Here is a 19,844-nt window from a genome sequence, read left to right on the forward strand (position 1 = left end):
TCAATAATCAATCTTGTGAAGAGTTTTTGGGTAGAATTGCTGGATGCTTCACTCTGCTAGGTAACGATGCATTTTCCAGTCTCCCTCCCACCTTCAGTATACCATCCAGAACAAGATTAAGCTTGTACAATGGATGGTGGTTTGGAAGCCTTTTAGGTTCTTGTCTAAGACTCTTCATTGTATAATCTCTGTTGAATGAGTCTTGTGACGGATACTTCAGCTTTCATTCATTCTTCTACATTCAACAATTCCTTCTTTCTGATTCCCTTTGCCAAACGTTGAATTCGAGCTACTACGTTTATGACTGTATTCCATTTTGAACATCTGGCCAGTCTTTCAAGTATGTCATCTTGGCAGCAGTGCTCAATGTTTGTACAACTTTTACTTTTGGATCACCCATAGACAATTCTGTGTAACCTTTACTGGGCATGATTTCCTTTTCCCAAAGCAACTTTGGACCGGTGAACCAGTTAGAATTTTTCAATTCTGTTACATTCAAGCCTCTTGAAGCATGATCTGATGGTTATGCTTTGTATCAATGTGATGCCAATGTTCCGGATTTGTTATTTACCGAATTTTCTCAACTCTTCTTGGCGACAAAGATATGTAATCTTTGAGCTTCGTTGTTTATGTATCCTAGGACAACTTGTGAGTCTGTCCAAAAATATTCTTGATCTATTTTTAATTCCAATTCTTCTCTCAGAAACTTGCTTACTGATGCTGAAACAATGGCTGCTGTCAGTTCAAGTCTTGGTATTGTCTGAATATTGGTAGGTGCAACTCTGGCCTTCCCCATAATCAGGGCACAGTGTATCTTTTCTTCTCCTATTACTCTGATGTAGGAGCACTGACCATAACCATAACTACTGGCATCTGAAAAATGATGAAGTTCTATTTTCTTGTACTTTCCGAAATCATGAGGTACAAAACATCTGGGTATCCGAACTTCTCTGAAGTTTTGCAAGTCCCTTATCCAACTCTCCCACCTTGGCGTCAAAATTTTCAGGTATGGGCTCATCCCATCCCAACTCCTGTCTGCATAATTCTTGCAGTATTTCTTTTGCTCTGAGGATTACTGGGGCCAAGAATCCCAATAGATCAAATATAGAAGCCACTGCGGAAAGAATGGTTTGTCTAGTTGCAACTTTCTCTTCAATAGATACTTCAAAGAAGAACTTGTCGTTCTCTACATTCCATCCCAATCCAAGTACGTTCTGAACTGGAAGATGATCATAATTGAGATCTACATTCTTCATTGTTGCTGCACGTTCAGAGTCATTGATGGATTCCAGTACCTCTCTGTTTGAGATGAATTTGTGAGAGCGCAGGTTTCCTCTTGCGCATAACTCTTGGCTTTCTTTCACTAGTTTGATTGCAGATTCTGTAGACTCTAGACTTATGAGACCATCATCTACATAAAAGGTTTTCTTTAAGAAAATTTGCTGCTGATGGGCAATCCTTTTCGTTCTGATTGGTCAGGTACTTCATACCATAATTGGCGCAACCGATGCTGCTCCAAACAAGTGTACTTTCATTCTGTGTTCTGCTGGCTCTGAATCTGTATCTCCGTCCTCCCACCATAGAAACCTCAGGAAGTCTCTATCTTCATTTTTCACTTGAAACTGGTGGAACATCTTTTCAACGTCACACATGACCGCTACGGGATATTTTTTCTGGTCCTTTTAGTAGATGATCATTCAATGCAACACTATTGTAATTTGCTGAGCAATCAATCTAATCTTATCTGGTTTCTTTGAGTGGTAGACAAGTTGATATGGGATGTACCACACTTCTCCTTCTTTAGGTTTGTTATTAACTTTCTCTGCATGATCTTCTTCGAGCATTCCTTCCATGAATTTCAAATAATCCTGCTTGAATTTGCGATCTTTTCCCATCTTTTTCTTCAAACATTTTAATCTTGCTAGGGCAAGATTTCTGTTATTTGGGAGACGAGGTTGTTCTCTAAAAGGTAAGGGCATTTCAAGATGACCTTGTTGATTCTGCTGAATATTTTCTTCTAGAGTGTGTACGAACTTTGTCTTCTTGGGATACACTCTTTTCTTTAGAACTTGTATCTGCAATGTCTGATTCAAAGATTTTGATTAATTTTGCTGGACTTACAGTTGGTAACTCTTGGACAGATATTCGATGACATAATCCTGTCACCTGTCTGAGTTTGCAATCTGCTGTTTTCCTCCAACAACACCCCATCCTAGATCAGTTTGAACAACATAGGGTTCACCCTTTCCTCCTGTGATTACCTTTCGTGGTACCAAGACTTGGGGACAATCGTAGCCTATCAACAGTCCAACATCAAACTCCTTCAGCGAGGACATTTCATGAGATATGACAGATAGGTGCTCCCATTCATTGGCTGTTTCACAGGTAGGTATGCGATCTAGAGGTATATCGTCTTTTGTATAAGATGGAGGTAGATCTAATGTGCAGTTCGAATGAAGTCCTCTAACTCTGTCACTAATGTGTCTCTAACCGTCATTGTGGTGAGTTTGAGCATCATTGGTTCTGTAGCCACTTGTAATTTCTTGCAGATTTCTTGATCAATGAAGGTGACATCACGGCTGTGGAGTCTGAGTCGGAGGCAATTTTGGGTACCTGGAGTCGGCAAAAATGAACAGACTCCGACTCCTACAAAATTTAAATTGGAATAAAATAAAAAAACTAGTTTAAATGTCCCAATTCACAAAAAGTTATAAGTAATTACTTCTCTACTGTAAGAATAAAGGCCAATGCATGCAGTGCGTCACGTTACCGCAAGAGGTTGCAATGTGACGATCTAACCCCGGGTAAATTCTTCTTGGAGTGGAAGAGCATGATTTATCGCCTGAACAAAAGTAATAGCTGACGGCATTGCATCTTCAATGATGAAAAGAGTCTTTTGCAGGAAAATGAAATCTTGTTAGCGGCTATTTATGTTGACCCAATGAGCCGAATTTTGTTGAACATTGAACAGACTGCTACTGGGAAAAAGGCACTCTATGATGTAGCAGTTCGCATGAAGGGATTACGGCCTGAAATACCTCCACAGGATGACCTACTAAGCACGACTTGTAACTCGGGATCATCTTCTTCAAATGAAGAATTAGACTTTGATTCCTTCTTGGACAAAATGGAAGTTGCAAAAGGAAAGCGACGTCGCATAAGCGTTACAGAACCAGTAAATGTCCAAATTAAAAAACTTGTGTTGTAATTTTTTTAAGTACTAAAAGAAGTTGAAAAGTATGATTGCTCATCAAAACTTACTGTAGAAGAAGCCATCCTTGTTTATCCAGGGATCATTAGTGATGTGGCCAGAATTGTTACTGCAATGCCACCCACCCAAGTCAGTGTTGAAAGATTATTGTCGGCTCTAAAAATAATAGTCTGATTTAAGAGCCTCTATGAAAGAGGATCTGGCAGAGGCAATTCTCTTCCTTAGAACTCTACATTGAATTGATTTTAAATTGCATTTTCTATAACTACATTCCAAGATTAATATAAACCATTTCTAGGTTTTACAGATTTTGTTTTTGGTTCATATAGATAAGCTTTGTTTTTGTTCTAAAACAACCAAATAATGTGGTTTGCATTTTTGAACTGGTAACGTTCCTGTTCCTGATGTTTGCCTGCTGCTACTATCCAGCCACTTGATTTTAAAAAAAAAATAGTTGTTTTCATTGTGTTTGTCTTTTGCTAAAACTGTTCAATACAGTAGACTGTTGGCTTCCTAGCCAGTAGTTCTGTGGTAATGACATGTATGTTGCCTTTCTTTTCTTCAAGGAATGTATAAAATACATTTGCATATTAAATACAGAGGAGTGGGAGTTGGAAGTACCAAAAACTGAGGAGTCGGAGTATTTATCTACCGACTCCACAGCCCTGGGTGACATCACTCTGGGCACCCAGTAGCGCACAGAATTATACCTTCTTGTTCCTCCTTTTAGGATTTAATATGCACACTGGTACAACCATTGATGTGCCATTGCTTTCTCCTTCTCTCATTCTGCAAAAGAATACCGATACTTTCTTTCCTTCCTCAGTATCTTTAGGTATTGAGGATTTATCTATCTTTGGACGTTCTTCATGTAGTGGTGTAGGATGGCGTCCTTTGCAAACGCTGCATGTGGCCTTTTTCTTACACTCCTTAGTAACTTGGCCTTTTCTTAGGCATTCGAAACACAGTTGGTTATCCAGCACAAATTTTTTATTTTCTTCTGGGGACTTCGCCTTCAATTGTTGGCACTTACAGTTGCAAGAAAAAGTATGTGAACCCTTTTGGAATTATATGGATTTCTGCACAAATTGGTAATAAAATGTGATCTGATCATCATCTAATTCACAACAATAGACAATCACAGTCTGCTTAAACTAATAACACACAAAGAATTAAATGTTGCCATGTTTTTATTGAACACACCATGTAAACATTCACAGTGCAGGTGGAAAAAGTATGTGAACCCTTGGATTTAATAACTGGTTGAACCTCCTTTGGCAGCAATAACTTCAACCAAACATTTCCTGCAGTTGCAGATCAGACGTGCACAACGGTCAGGAGTAATTCTTGACCATTCCTCTTTACAGAACTGTTTCAGTTCAGCAATATTCTTGGGATGTCTGGTGTGAATCGCTTTCTTGAGGTCATGCCACAGCATCTCAATCGGGTTGAGGTCAGGACTCTGACTGGGCCACTCCAGAAGGCGTATTTTCTTCTGTTTAAGCCATTCTGCTGTTGATTTACTTCTATGCTTTGGGTCATTGTCCTGTTGCAACACCCATCTTCTGTTGAGCTTCAGCTGGTGGACAAATGGCCTTAAGTTCTCCTGCAAAATGTCTTGATAAACTTGGGAATTCATTTTTCCTTTGATAGCAATCCATCCAGGCCCTGATGCAGCAAAGCAGCCCCAAACCATGATGCACCCACCACCATACTTCACAATTGGGATGAGGTTTTGATGTTGGTGAGCTGTGCATCTTTTTCTCCACACAGTGTTTGTGTGTTTCTTCCAAACAACTGAACTTTGGTTTCATCTGTCCACAGAATATTTTGCCAGTACTGCTGTGGAACATCCAGGTGCTCTTGTGCAAACTGTAAACCTGCAGCAATGGGGTTTTTTTTGACAGCAGTGGCTTTCTCTGTGGTATCCTCACATGAAATCCATTCTTGTTTAGTGTTTAACGTATCGTAGATTCGCTAACAGTTAGCATATGCCAGAGACTTTTGGATTCTTCTTCACCTCATTGAGCAATCTGCACTGTACTCTTGCAGTCATCTTTACAGGACGGCCACTCCTAGGGAGAGTAGCAGCAGTGCTGAACTTTCTCCATTTATAGACAATTTGTCTTACCATGGACTGATGAACAGCAAGGCTTTTGGAGATACTTTTATAACCCTTTCCAGCTTTATGCAAGTCAAAAATTCTTAATCGTAGGTCTTCTGAGAGCTCTTTTGTGCGAGGCATCTTTAACATCAGGCCATGCTGCTTGTGAAATGCAAACCCAGAACTGCTGTGTGTTTTTTTTAATAGGGCAGGGCAGCTGTAACATACACCTCCAATCTCATCTCATTGATTGGACTCCAGTTGGCTGACACCTCACTCCAATTAGCTCTTGGAGATGTCATTAGTCTAGGGGTTCACATACTTTTTCTACCTGCACTGTGAATGTTTACATGGTGTGTTCAATAAAAACATGGTAACATTTAATTCTTTGTGTGTTATTAGTTTAAGCAGACTGTGATTGTCTATTGTTGTGACTTAGATGAAGATCAGATCACATTTTATGACCAATTTGTGCAGAAATCCATATCATTCCAAAGGGTTTGCATACTTTTTCTTGCAACTGTATGTATGGAGTGGTACTCTCCACAGAACATACACTTGAAGGTAGTCTGAAGATTTGTCGGTTCTGTCTCTCTACTGATCCCAGTAGTGATTTTGAAATTGCTCTCGTAGGTATCTGGACCTTTAGCTGCTGTGTTGGTTTCAAAGCTAGTTGCTCTTGCACGTCTTATCTCTCTTGCAGGCCTTTCTTCTAAGGATTTTAAGACGTATGATGATGTTACTGGATTACATGCTATTCGTGCTTCCTTATTAATGAACTCGGAGAACTCTTTAAAACTTGGGAAGTTCTTGCCTAGATCTAACTGTTCAGTCACATAGCGATTCCATCTAGAAGCCACTTCAGGTAGCTTGGCTAGCATCCTGTGATTTTCTATATAGTCGTTCAGTACTTCCAGTCCTTGAACATGTGGGATGGCTGCTGCATGCTTGCAGAAAGTCACTGTACTCTTGGAGTCTGAAGTGTTCTTTAGGACCTATTTTAGGCCAGTTATTCATTTTCTCTCTAAAGGCTCTTTGTACTAAGAAAGGATGACCATAACTTGCATTACATTTTTCCCAAGCTTGCTTGTAGGCTTCTTCGTCTTTTCTATAGAAGTTACCTTCAAGAACTTCCTTGGCTTCTCCACCAAAATATCTCTGAAGGTAGAATAACTCAATGATCATTTCAAAACTTGCCTTCCACTCTATGGACTTCAGTACGTTTCCGGAACGTGAAGTCTATCTCGGACTGTTCTTTGTTCTTGCTGGGACAATGGTTGTAACATTCTCCTGAGCATTGCCGTGGCATCTAGGAATAGAATCATCCGGTTCTATTTTCTCACTCACTTCTGAATTAGAGGAGTCCTTTTCTTCATTTTTTCCGGTAGAGAGAGAGGGTAAATTAACACACCTTTTTCCTAACACTGGACTAGGCCTCTTTGTTTTTCTGAGCAGGGATGGAAGGATAAAAACTTATTTCTTCACTCAGTGCTGGAGATTTCCTTTCATTCTCTTGAGCGTACTAAGGAAAATAGGAGTCTTTTTCTTCACTTAGTACAGATTTGAACCTATGACTACTCTGACTCATATCCTCCTTGTGTACTCTGAGACTGGCTTCTATGATCCTAAATTCTTTCTGCCTTTCCAGACTTTTCATCTGTTGGCGCTGTGCTTCCATTTGATGGTGCTGTGCCTCCATTTCAGCTTCCATCTGATGACGTTGTGAATCCATTTGATAGCGTTGTGCATCCTTTTTAGCTATTAGTTTGCGCTGCACCTTGATAGCAGCTTCCATCTCAATTTCTGTTCTCTTGACAGCAAGTTGTTCAGCTAATTCCTTTCTTTTAGCTGAAGTATTTGAGGACTCTGATATATGGGTGGCACTTCTGCTAGCGAAGGAAGTCACACTTGAGATTGTGGTTCCACCTAAGGATCTAGCATGGTCTCTCATAAAAAGCTTGTTAATTCTCCTTCTTGCTTTAACTTCATCATAGTTTTCCGCAGATGATAGTTCTCTCAAGCTTTACCAAATCTTTAGTGACCGCAGTACATGTGTCCATGTTCCTAAAAATGCCCTGGGAAGGTGTCATAAACGATCGCAGGTTGACATATGCAGATTCTTCTACCGTCTCTACCATATCACTCAAGTTCCTTTTTATACTTTCTTGCTTTAGCTTTCTACGAATGTCTTTAGTGTATGATTTCAACCTATCATACATCCGGGCAAACTTTTTCTTCTTTAATGCTGCTTCTTGCTCTAAATTTTCCAGCATCTTTGAGGTCGGTTTTCTGGCACGTGATGAACGTCTTAGTTCATCTGTTTGGGCTATATTTGTTTGAGGCAAGACTAATGCTGCATCAGACTCTTCTACCTCAGGTTCCCTTGCTCTTCTCCCTCTACTCTATCTATCTTTGCATCCTCTGACAATGGCATGGTAATACTAGGCTCAGACATTTTACTTTGTATGCTATCACAATCAATACGAATAATAAGATGCCTTTCACTTTAAATGCAATATTGACAAATGCAGAAGCAAATGACTTTCACCTTTTAAATGTAACAGCGATAAATGCAGGCAATAAATTACTTTCACTTTAAATGCAATAGAGTCCGTGTATTACAAACTGTCCTTTTGCATTACTTTAAAGTCTCTTATTTCTGAACACAATTTTTTTTTTTATCATCTTTTATACCAAAGCTTTTATGCTGTGATAAGTAATAAAAGGAAAGCTCTGACCTTATTCTGAAGAGCAGGATACTGTGATCTGAAGGTTGTTGGAACAAATGTCTGTCTTAAAGGAGACTTGTCTTTTCTTGATGTGATGCGACGCTCTGTGCAGACTTGCGGCGCTCTGCAGACCTTGAAGTGACGGGAAACTAGATGACTGCAGTACGTGGTCTCTTTGTGGATAGCGGTGCAGGCACTCTAGCTCTGGACTTTAGCCTCCCACCATGCGTCTCTTTCTCTCTGTAGGGATCGCAGGAGGGTGGGCGCTCATTCTCTGACTCTCTTGGCATTGCCGTTCTGCCACTTTAAGAGTCGGCCGCAGTTTGACTAATGCACACGTTCTATGGCCTTTATGGTAGCTCCGCTGAGGTGTTTTTGCTTGCTCACTCAGGGAACAGTTGCTGTGCGGTGGTATATGCTGGCGCTCCACTGGTCTAATGCACTCTTCACTGTGCAAATTGAGGAGCACTATCGCTTCGCCCTCTGAGAGTAATAGTTCCACTGTGGCAGGCACAGTACTATCAAGTGCCTTTTGCCCTGTGACATTAGAAGAATTTTGATATCTCTGACTTTAAGTCTAACCAGACTGTCTATTACTCTGTAATTCCTCTAGCACCGTTCTATGGAAACAGTAGGTTTAAAGAGCACACCAAATGCTTGTAATAACTTCTTTATTAGCTTCAACTTTTCTTCATATAACACTGCCGCCTCCATCAGATAGTCCATGTACATAACACATGTTGAAAAGATATCACAAAATGGTGCTATGCAGTTAGCAGTAACTATTTGCAGATTGGTTGAGTATTATCTGGTATGGTTGTATGCAATTTGGATTGCAATATGTTTGTATGGTATTTATAGTAGTTCAAAGTTTGCAACTGTAGCTTGCAATTTGTATTTGTACATTGCAATTGAATTTGGTGGAACTGCAAGTAAACACATATATAACTGGTTCAGTATACAGTTCTAATCACAATACTAACAATAGGAACATCATATAACTGTTTTAAATACCTATTGTGGCCTCTTGTTCCCATAAAAACACAGCTCTTAGTGGAGTGAATGTTTCTTTAGCTCATGTCTCTGGTGAAAAATTATTCTAGCAGCAGGAGCTGGGGGAATTCCCAGACAGACTGTGTGTGAGGCTGGCTGTGATTGGTGAAAACTCTTGTTCTATGAGAAGCTGGCTGTGATTGGTCTAGACTTCTGCCCAGCAACAACAGATTAACACTATGCTTTCTGTTTCTGCTGTGTCACTGAGCTTACCTTACACTATAAATTAATCTTAAAGGCATATTACCTTTTCTGCTTCTGTGAACACAAAATATAAGTTATATGACATCCAAAACATGTCACAGTAAATAACTCTGCTTTTGTCTTTATTACACAAACATAGGAACTGTATTTAGGTTATTGGCAGGTCTGGCTATATGCACATATAAGCTATATTAGCAACCTAGAACAGGTCTTAGCTGGCCAGCTACAGTAATGATGCCGAATTCTGTGCAGATGTGCACATGGAAAGTCAGCAGCTGATTACAATACCACCACGTAGATGAGATCTGAACAGAGGCCGTATTCACATAGTCATGTACAGATATTTGACCTGAAAGCTATCCAGTCATACTAATGACATTTTAAATTGGTGTGTAAATGACTGATGAGATTGAAATCTCACTTATCTGCCAGGAAACTAAAGCCGCATTTACACTGTAAATGGAAGCGTTCCTTCCAGACTATTTGACTGCCCGTTATGGAGATGAAGTTCTGCATTTACATGCAGCGATCACCTCCACAGTATGAGAATGAGTGGTAACTATTTTGATCGCTCATGCTCATACAGCTGCATTGTTTCTGGGCAGCAGATCCCTGTTTAGACAGCATATGATCTGCTGCCGGTGAACAATGATTTAGGTGTCTGCACGAATGACAGAATCACCCAATGAATGAGTATTTCACTCGTTCATCGAATGATCTGCGGCACATTTAGACAGGCAGATTTTCAAGAACAAGCGCTCATACAAATATTCTTTCCTAATTGGCCCGAACATCAGGCTGTGTAAATCCGCCATTAGACTCCGTTCCATCTAGAATAGTGCAATTTATGTAGTTAGAGGATATCAGTAAAACATGTATATAACCACGTGGCATATGGCTTTCTTACAGTACTAGCCTTATTATTCACATGTTGCCCTATACAGTGGCATACTTCAGTTTTCCTTTCAACCTGTGCCACATACAGAAAGCTCAACAGTGTGAACAGCTCTTAGAGGACCTGTCGCCTCTTCTGACATGTCTGTTTTAGGAACTGCTTGCATTCCTCGTGTAATAAAAATTCTGGAGCATCTATTCTTATGAGTCTATGTTGTGCCATTCCTTTATTATTCCTTCTAGAAGTTATGAATTATTTACTAGCAGTGTGGGTCCAGATGGGTGTTACCAGTGGGGATGTGTCCCTGCACATCCTAACAACCCCAACTGGTAATTTCATAACTTCTAGAAGGCATAGTAAAGGAATGACACAACATAGAATGATAAGAATAGGTGCTGCAGAATTGTTATTACATGGAGAATGCAAGTCGTTACTGAAATAGATCTGTCAGGAGATGTTACTGGTCCATTTAAATACCACCATAGATATTTATGGCATATCCCTTGGGTGTGATAGTTGTGACCCTTCTGACAAAGTGGCAGTCACATCCTGGTGGAGAGTGAATGGACAGGTGGCCACGTATGTCCAATGCTTTCAGTTCACTTCACTTCTAAAGGGCCAAGCATGCATGTACAGCTGTTTCTTTAACCTCCATGGCAGTGAATAGAGAGAGGTAGACATGAGTGGCCAGCCATACTTTTTTGGAGGTTTTCATTGATTTATCATTGGGAACAATGTAAATTTATAGATATTTAGTTGGATTAATTAGGTTTCGGTTGGTTTATTTCTTCACCACCTTTCAGTTTTTGCGGTTTATGTGCATCCTTTCATGTAAAATCTCTGTAATTATTAAAGGCACATAGATTATCTAAGGAGATGCACTTAATTGAAATTCTACTCCGATAAAGTATTTTTAGCCTGTGTTACTACCGATTAGCCTTCATACTTACACCATTATTATGCTTTCAAGTTGCATAATGCTTCCTGTCAGTACACCACACAAGTAATATTACATACTAGAGAAACATTAGCTATTCAGTACTCCTTTACAAATTCCTAATTAAACAAGTGGCTATTGCTTCTCATTGGCCTCTGACAGGGAGAGAGCGAAGCTCTGAGTGATTGGCATGAGTTGTGCCTGCCATGCAGTAAAAAAGAACCACTTAAAAGTTAAATGATCACTTAATGATGTTAAATGACTTTTTGTTGATTCCTGTTGCACTCATTCCCGGTCTGGTTTAGTGGTTACATAAAACCTGTTACTGTGAAGTACTCCGACAAGGTATAGTGTTTACGGTATGGACGAGAAGACTGCTAAATCACAGTATTGTATTTTATGAACACGAGGAGGAGCGATGAGAATTATAACAGTCATACATTAATTTTACTGAGAAGGAAGGTTTTTCTCCCCCATCATAGGGCTGTGCACATTTACTTTGTTTAAATGAAACAAGACCGGATGTCCATTCACACGTCCGTATGTGTTTTGCGGATCCACAAAACATGGACACCGGCAATGTGCATTCCACATTTTGCGTACCGCACATCGCTGGCACTCTCATAGAAAATGCCTTTTCTGGTCCGCAATTGCAGACAAGAATAGGACATGTTTTATTTTTTTTTGCGGATCCTCTTCTTCTTCTTTTTTTTTTTTTTTTGGCGGATGCGGACAGCACATTCCGGCCCTATTGAAAATGAATGGGTCCGCACCTGTTGCGCAAAATTGCGGAACGGATGCGGACCAATTTTGCGCACGTGTGAATGGAGCCTAATTGTAAGTTGTCATACACGCCACCATGTTTTTCTTCAGTATGCTATCCTTTTTTTTTTAAAAACAGATCACTGATCTATACAAGTCAATCGAGCTATTCACAGTAGATCAGGTCCTATTCATTTTTTGTGGATGAGAATAACCCTTTCTATTGATGAAAATGAGGGGAAAAAAACACAATGCACATAGAAGACATTAATTTTTCGTGGACTGAAAATCTGACACATCCATGTGGCTAGGAGCTAATCTTAAAAATGACCCCTTGTTTCTCCTGACACATTTTGTTTTGTACATGCTTGCTTCTTGGAACATCTTTTCTTAGAACTCTTCCATTAGCTCTTATTCCTTATACCTGGAAAATATGACAACTGGATGTTACCAGTGTAGTGTGTATCCCTAAAAAGTCTGACACTGTCCAATCAATGCTGTCTAAGTAGGTACGCTGCCCTTTGACAAGGGGAATGACAACGCCCAGTTGTTAATTTATTCATAAATTTATCATAACAATAGAATGGAACAGCACAGAATTATGAGGAAAGATGCTCCAGAATTGCTATTTTATGGGGAATATGAGTATTTACTAATCCAGACTTTTCAGAAGTGGTAACAAGGCATCTTTAAGGATCAGCATCTGCATGTTTGGCTCTTTCCTCAAAGGGGTTATCCTGACTCCTGATATTGGTCACCCGTCCTCAGGATAGGTAAAAAAAATAACTGATACCACATGCTGCACCCCCACCAATCAGCTGGAGCTAGCACTTTGAATGGAACAGGAAGCACAGCTCTGTTCAAAATGTAGTCACCATGCCTGATTAGTGCAGCTCACCTCCCACTTTATGAATGGAGCAGGCGTGTGACGTTACGCCGCCGCCCGCTCTGCCTGTTACCGGAGCTTGATTGTAAGGTAGTAAACAGGATAGTGCTGCTTTAAAGTTAAAGTTGCTCGAGGTTAAGGATTAAGGTTTAGATATGTATACTGCTGTGAGCGGTGGGGCCCGGTATATTGGGTGACACTGTTATGGGGGGGATCTGTGGATGACACATATAGCATAAGATGCTATATATAGTGTCATCCACAGATCTCCCCCCACCCCCCAATAAGTGTCATCCACAGATCCAGGGCCGTTTTTAATATTGATTGGACCCTGGGCAAGAATTTACTTGGGCCCCCTGGATCCCGCCCCCCCCCGCACTTTGCTGTACTCGCTATACAGCAGCACTTACCTGTCACGTCCAGGGCCTCCAGGTGACGTCTCCTCTCTCTCATCATCTTCTCTGTAGATCTTCTCTCAGCCACCTCATCTCTGCAGAGTGTGACACACAGACATCTTAGCTTTCTCACATTCTATCATTATCCCCCAACTGGAGTCCCCACAGTGTTATCCTGCTGCTTGCTGTGCCCTCCCCCACCCCCCCCAGGGGTGTAGCTATAGGGGGTGCAGAGGTAGCAGTCGCTACCAGGCCCAGGAGCATGAAGGGGCCCAAAGACACTTGTGCCACATAAGACACACAAAGCACTGAGGGAAGGGGGGCCCAAGCTGAACTCTTGCATCGGGGCCCATGAGCCTTTAGTTACGCGCCCCCCCCCCCCCCAATACCCCAAATACTATCCTGAAGAAACATTACTGCCCCCCATAGTAATAGTACACCTCATAGTCCCACCAATAGTAATTGCCTTCTAGAATGCCCTCATTAGTAACACTGCCCCAACCGTGATAATGCTCCTCAACAATGCCCTCATTATTAGAAGAGCCCTCCCATATTAATAATACCCTCACAGAGCCCCCAGTAGAAATAAGGCCCCCTATTGTTCCCAGTGGTAATAAAGCTCCCTACAGACCCCTCAGTAGTAATAAGGCCCCCATAGTGCGCTTAGTAGAAATAAGGCGGATCTAAGACCCTCCTATATATAGATCCCCCAGTAGTAATAAGACCGCCTATAATGTCCCCTGGATCTGCAGTGCCCCCTGCAGTTATAATCCTCCCTCCACCATACAATCCCATGTAAATAACATCACCTCCTCCCTAGCCGCCTCCAACGCACAGTCCTATGTAAACATCACCCCCTAAGGCTACTTTCACACTTGCGTTCGTGCGGATCTGTCCTGTACTTGTACAGGATAATACAAACGAATGCATCCGTTCAGGACCGATTCGTTTGTATTAGATTTGAATTTCTAAGTCCCAATACGGATCCGTCCTGACTTACATTGAAAGTCAATGGGGGACGGATCCGTTTACAATTGCACCATTTTGTGTCAATGCAAAGGGATCCGTCCCCATTTACTTACATTGTAAGTCAGGACGGATCCGTTTGGTTCCGCAAGTCCATGCGGACACAAAAACGCTGCTTGCAGCATTTTGGGGTCCGCCTCCAAAACGGAACGGGGGGCCGTACGGAGCCGAACGAATGCATTCTGAATGGATCCGCATCCATTCAGAATGCATTGGGGTTAAACTGATGCATTTGAGGCTGCTTGTGAGAGCCTTGAAACGGATCTCACAAGCGGATCCCCAAAAGCAAGTTTGAACGTAGCCTAAACATTAAGTCCCATGTATATAAACATCATTCCCCCCCACCATCCACTTTCGACATACAGTCCCATGTAAATAACATCACTCCCTCCCCCAGCCACCTCAAGCACACAGTTCCATGTCAATAACATCCCTCCCTTCAGCCCTAACATACATCCTAGTTAAATAACTACAACTCCCAGCATTGCTCTGCCTCTCCCTTAACTTACCTCTCCTCATGTACAGACATCACCATTAGGCTCCTTCTCCTCTTCACTCCACACTGGTCACATGATGGTGACATCATCCAGGTCATCCTATCACAGCCTGTTTTGCTGATCACATGACCTGTGATGTCACAACACGTCCTTCACCTCTTCCCAGGGTATTAGATTCAATTGTATTGCTGTTCTCTGTACGGCAATACAGTTGTATCTAGCAGGCAGGCAGGACATTCGGGGCCTGGGACAAAACATCCGGGGCCCAGGCCCCGAATGTTTTAACCTAGAGACGCCCCTGGCACTAGTGAATGGGAGTCGGGAAACGGAGCTCCCTTAGGCCCCCAGGAGCAACTGGGCCCGGGGTAGCTGCCCCTTTTGCCCTGCGGCAAAGACGGCCCTGCACAGATCCCTCTCCCCATAACAGTGTCAACCACAGATCCTCCTCCCCATAACAGTGCCACCCCCTCCCCATAACAGTGCCATCCACAGATCCCCCATAACGGTGCCATCCACAGATCCCCCATAACAGTGCCATCCACAGATCCCCCATAACAGTGCCATCCACAGATCCCCCATAACAGTGCCATCCACAGATCCCCCATAACAGTGCCATCCACAGATCCCCCATAACAGTGCCATCCACAGATCCCCCATAACAGTGCCATCCACAGATCCCCCATAACAGTGCCATCCACAGATCCCCCATAACAGTGCCATCCACAGATCCCCCATAACAGTGCCATCCACAGATCCCCCATAACAGTGCCATCCACAGATCCCCCATAACAGTGCCATCCACAGATCCCCCCATAACAGTGTCATCCACAGATGCCCCCATAACAGTGTCATCCACAGATGCCCCCATAGCAGTGTCATCCACAGATGCCCCCATAGCAGTGTCATCCACAGATGCCCCCATAGCAGTGTCATCCACAGATGCCCCCATAGCAGTGTCATCCACAGATGCCCCCATAGCAGTGTCATCCACAGATGCCTCCATAGCAGTGTCATCCACAGATGCCCCCATAGCAGTGTCATCCACAGATGCCCCCATAGCAGTGTCATCCACAGATGCCCCCATAGCAGTGTCATCCACAGATGCCCCCATAGCAGTGTCATCCACAGATGCCCCCATAGCAGTGTCATCCACAGATGCCCCCATAGCAGTGTCATCCACAGATGCCCCCATAGCAGTGTCATCCACAGATGCCCCCATAGCAGTGTCATCCACAGATGCCCCCATAGCAGTGTCATCCACAGATGCCCCCATAGCAGTGTCATCCACAGATGCCCCCATAGCAGTGTCATCCACAGATGCCCCCATAGCAGTGTCATCCACAGATGCCCCCATAACAGTGTCATCCACAGATGCCCCCATAACAGTGTCATCCACAGATGCCCCCATAACAGTGTCATCCACAGACCACCATTAGTTCAAAACCCACCAAAAGCACACCTTTTGGTTCAACATTTTATTTTATTTATTTTTTTCCTCCTCAAAAACCTAAGTGTGTCTTATGGGCAGGTGCATCTTATAGGGCGAAAATAATGGTGTGTGTGTATGTATATGTATGTGTGTATATATGTATATATATAAATATATTATATTTTTTTTTTTTTGTGTGTGAAAAGTTGTAATACATTTATGACTCCATTTGTAAAAACATTTAAAATTCGGAATCCGAAGTCAAGAATTTTGAAAACTTAAAATGGTAAACTAACAATGTAACAATAGTAAACTGTTTAATTCTGTTCTGATAGGACTTGATCCATCTCAGTTTCGGGTTCAGCAGCACTATCAGAAAGATGAGGAGAATGATGCTTTGCTTGGTGGTCCAGCTCAACTCACTGATGAAGAGAAGTACAGAGACTGTGAACGGTTTAAGTTCTGTTGCCCGAAGTGTGGAACCGAAAACATATATGACAATGTCTTTGATGGATCGGTTAGTAGCATACCCTTTTCTGCATTGTAAAGGCTTATTTCCTTTCATGTTAATGGATATTTATATAGGTTTCAACAAGCTTTTCACGAATCAATAGCGCAAGCTAATATAAAACTTTGTCTAGTTCCCTTTTCTCCACTTATGTGCCACATCTCCTTTCCACTGCCTCCTGCATTGATCATTTAATCCCAATTCACTGTTAAAATCTGTCTTCAGAAAAGAGACTATTATGGTATGTGCTCACTGAGCAATCGGGTTACATGCTTTCCATAGAAAACTATGGAGAGGGGAGTGGTAGGAGAAAGCTGCTATGAAGGGACATACAGACATACAGATGCTGCTGAAATCTACACAGTTTTTTGTATCCTACTTTTCACATTACTGCTGTTTCTGAGTGTATGGGAAAGAGAAATGCGGGAGCAGGATCTCCTGTTCTCTATGTGCTGTGTATCCGTCCTGGAGCAGAGCTCGATAAAACCTGACAAAGATGGAGGCTACAAAGATGACCTATCCTCAGAATAGGTCACCAATATCTGATCATTGGAGGTCTGACTCTTGGGACTTTAAATGATCAGTTGTTTGAAGAGGCCATGGCACACGGGCGAGTGATGCATCCTTCAGTGTTTTCCTGCACGCCATCTATACTGTTTCGGCGGTGCGGTGTAACTACAGTTTCCACTCCTTTGCTCCGCAATCTGCAACTTTTCCCTGCTCACGCCAGGTCTAAAAAAGTGGCCATGGTAGGGAAAGGGGATGGGCCGGCAATCCCGTTTCATTTACCATTTTCTACGCCTGGTTTAGGTGTAGAAAATTGTCTAAATGTAAGGTAGGTAGGAAGCTGTCTTACATTTAGAAGCAGCGGTGGATCCGTTGAAGTTATGTAGAGGCCAGCGCCTATAGTAATAGTATGTTATTGCAGCTATCACATGTACACCATGGACCTAATCCAAACTAGTCATCCATTCATTCTGTATTACAGCCAACGTTCTAAAAGAGCGAGGTCTACAAATGATCCTGTTCTCTGTGGCTACTGTATAGAAATGTCACAAGTGTCTGCCTGCTGTGCCTTCTATTCACAGTATATGGATAGTTGCCATTATGACAAATTGCTCTTTACCACCTGCTTCTTCTCAGACCTCACATTATACAATGTGTGCCATTGACAGTGTGTAATATTACTTGATTTAATGTATCTGTAATTGTGTCTCTTTTAGAGCATTTTGTATTGGAGCTAATTGGGTCTTAGTGGTCTTAGAACTGATATAGACAAACTCATTGGCCGCTGTTTCATGCTGAACATATGACAACCTCGGGAGTTACAGGAAGTTCTCGTTTTAGATCAGTGATTTTTTTTTTTTTTGGGGTTTTCATCCCTGTTCTCAGACGCTGTCCCCCATTCATTTAGGTAAATCTTTATTATTTTATCCTTCATTCCCCATCTCTCTCTTTTAATAAGAAGTTTAGTTATGTTATCTCTTCTGCTGTCTTCCTACTCCACACATGAAAGCCTCGTGGTGCATTCCTGCCATGAAGCGATGCCAAAAAATGCATCATCGACCTTGGACCACTGAACATAACTGGGCCAGCTTGACAACTTCTCCCCATTGTCAGCCACACACTTGTTTTTGGCATGGCATTAGACCGTGAAGCAGCAAAAAACCTTGAAAATTAGAGAACGCAGATTCTTTTTATCTAAATTAAAAGTAATTATTTTAGGAAGTCGGACAACCAGCAGATGTTTTGCATTTTTTTATGAAGCAGAGGAAAACAGCCATTGGTAGCAAAGGAGAGGAAAAGCCAGCTATAGATCAGCAGTTCCATGTTAAATCCTTGACTTTTGCTTCATTACAGCTGTAAATAAGAAAGCTAATTGCACAGAGACTTGACAATTTGCAGATGGGCTAGCTAAAGAAGAGCTGGATGTCAAGCTTTGAAATCTCTTCCACCTGGATTTCCTTCTTAATGGGGGTGGGTGAGTGAGCAAGCGAATGTTAACAGGGAAAGGGAAAGGTGAGCTCTTTCAGGAACGTCTAATCTGCAAATAGGCAATTTGAGGATTAATTTCCTGCAATCTATTTTTGTACTGAAAATTATGGTTAGGTTCACCTACCAAAAAAGCAAATAAAAACACAAGGAAACAAAGTTATGTTATTCACCTGTAAGGCCACCTGCACACTTTACGGAATACGTGCGTTTTTCTGCACAGATTTACGGGCAGAAAAACCGCAGTGTATTAGTTACCAGCCAAGTATATGACATTACAAATCTCATGTACCCTTTGCAGATTGATTCCGTGCAGAAATTTACCTGCTGTGCGGATCTCCAAATAAATAGCATGTCAATTATGTTTGTGGTTTTAGCTGCATCTTTCACCCTTTTCAACAGAAGGGTGAGATCTTTGACAAAACTGCATCAAATTTGCACCAAGAAACCACTGCTAGACGTTGTGAATTTTGATGCGGATATGCTGCAAAAACGCACATAAATTTGTGCGGATCTTATGTGGGTTCACCCGCTCTCGTATGTGGCCTAATAGTCCAGTACGAAACTGACACTTCATGGGTCCTCAGAAGGTGTCGTCTGGAATATTCATCACCTAGTCTTAACCTTCTAACCCACAAATATGAAGAGAGACAGTGAAATATACTCGTCTTCCTGATCTCTCCAAGGAAAGGGGAGGCATTTTAATCCCTTATGGACCGGGCTAATTTTCACCTTAAGGACCAGGCAATTTTTTGCAAATCTGACCAGTGTCACTTTGTGTGAATAACTTTTAAAACGCTTTTACTTATCCAGGCCATTCTGAGATAGTTTTTTCGTCACATATTGTACTTCGACACTGGTAAAATGGAGTCCAAAAAATTCATTTTTATTTATAAAAAAATTACCAAATTTCAATTTCTCTACTTCTATAATACATATTAATACCTCCAAAAATAGTTATTACTTTACATTCCCCATATGTCTACTTCATGTTTGGATTATTTTGGGAATTCCATTTTATTTTTTGGGGATGTTACAAGGCTTAAAAGTTTAGAAGCTTTTTAAGGACCAGTTCAGGTCTGAAGTCACTTTGTGAGGCCTACATAATACAAACCACCCAAAAATGACCCCCTTCTAGAAACCACACCCCTCAAGGTATTCAAAACTGATTTTACAAACGACGTTTACCCTTTAGGTGTTCCGCAAGAGTTAATGG

General features: G+C 41.8%; 1 protein-coding gene across 3 annotated transcripts in view; it reads left to right on the forward strand.

Annotated features, from left to right (window-relative positions):
- POLA1 (DNA polymerase alpha 1, catalytic subunit) overlaps window positions 1-19,844 on the forward strand; it is a 450,237-nt gene that overhangs the window by 239,815 nt on the left and 190,578 nt on the right. For all 3 annotated transcript variants that reach the window (XM_040423702.1, XM_040423703.1, XM_040423704.1), the window contains exon 32: window positions 16,464-16,645. In XM_040423702.1, coding sequence (XP_040279636.1) covers window positions 16,464-16,645 — 182 coding nt within the window. The remainder of the gene's footprint in view (window positions 1-16,463; window positions 16,646-19,844) is intronic.

Source organism: Bufo bufo, chromosome 3, assembly GCF_905171765.1.
Source record: "Bufo bufo chromosome 3, aBufBuf1.1, whole genome shotgun sequence".
Lineage (NCBI taxonomy): Eukaryota > Metazoa > Chordata > Amphibia > Anura > Bufonidae > Bufo > Bufo bufo.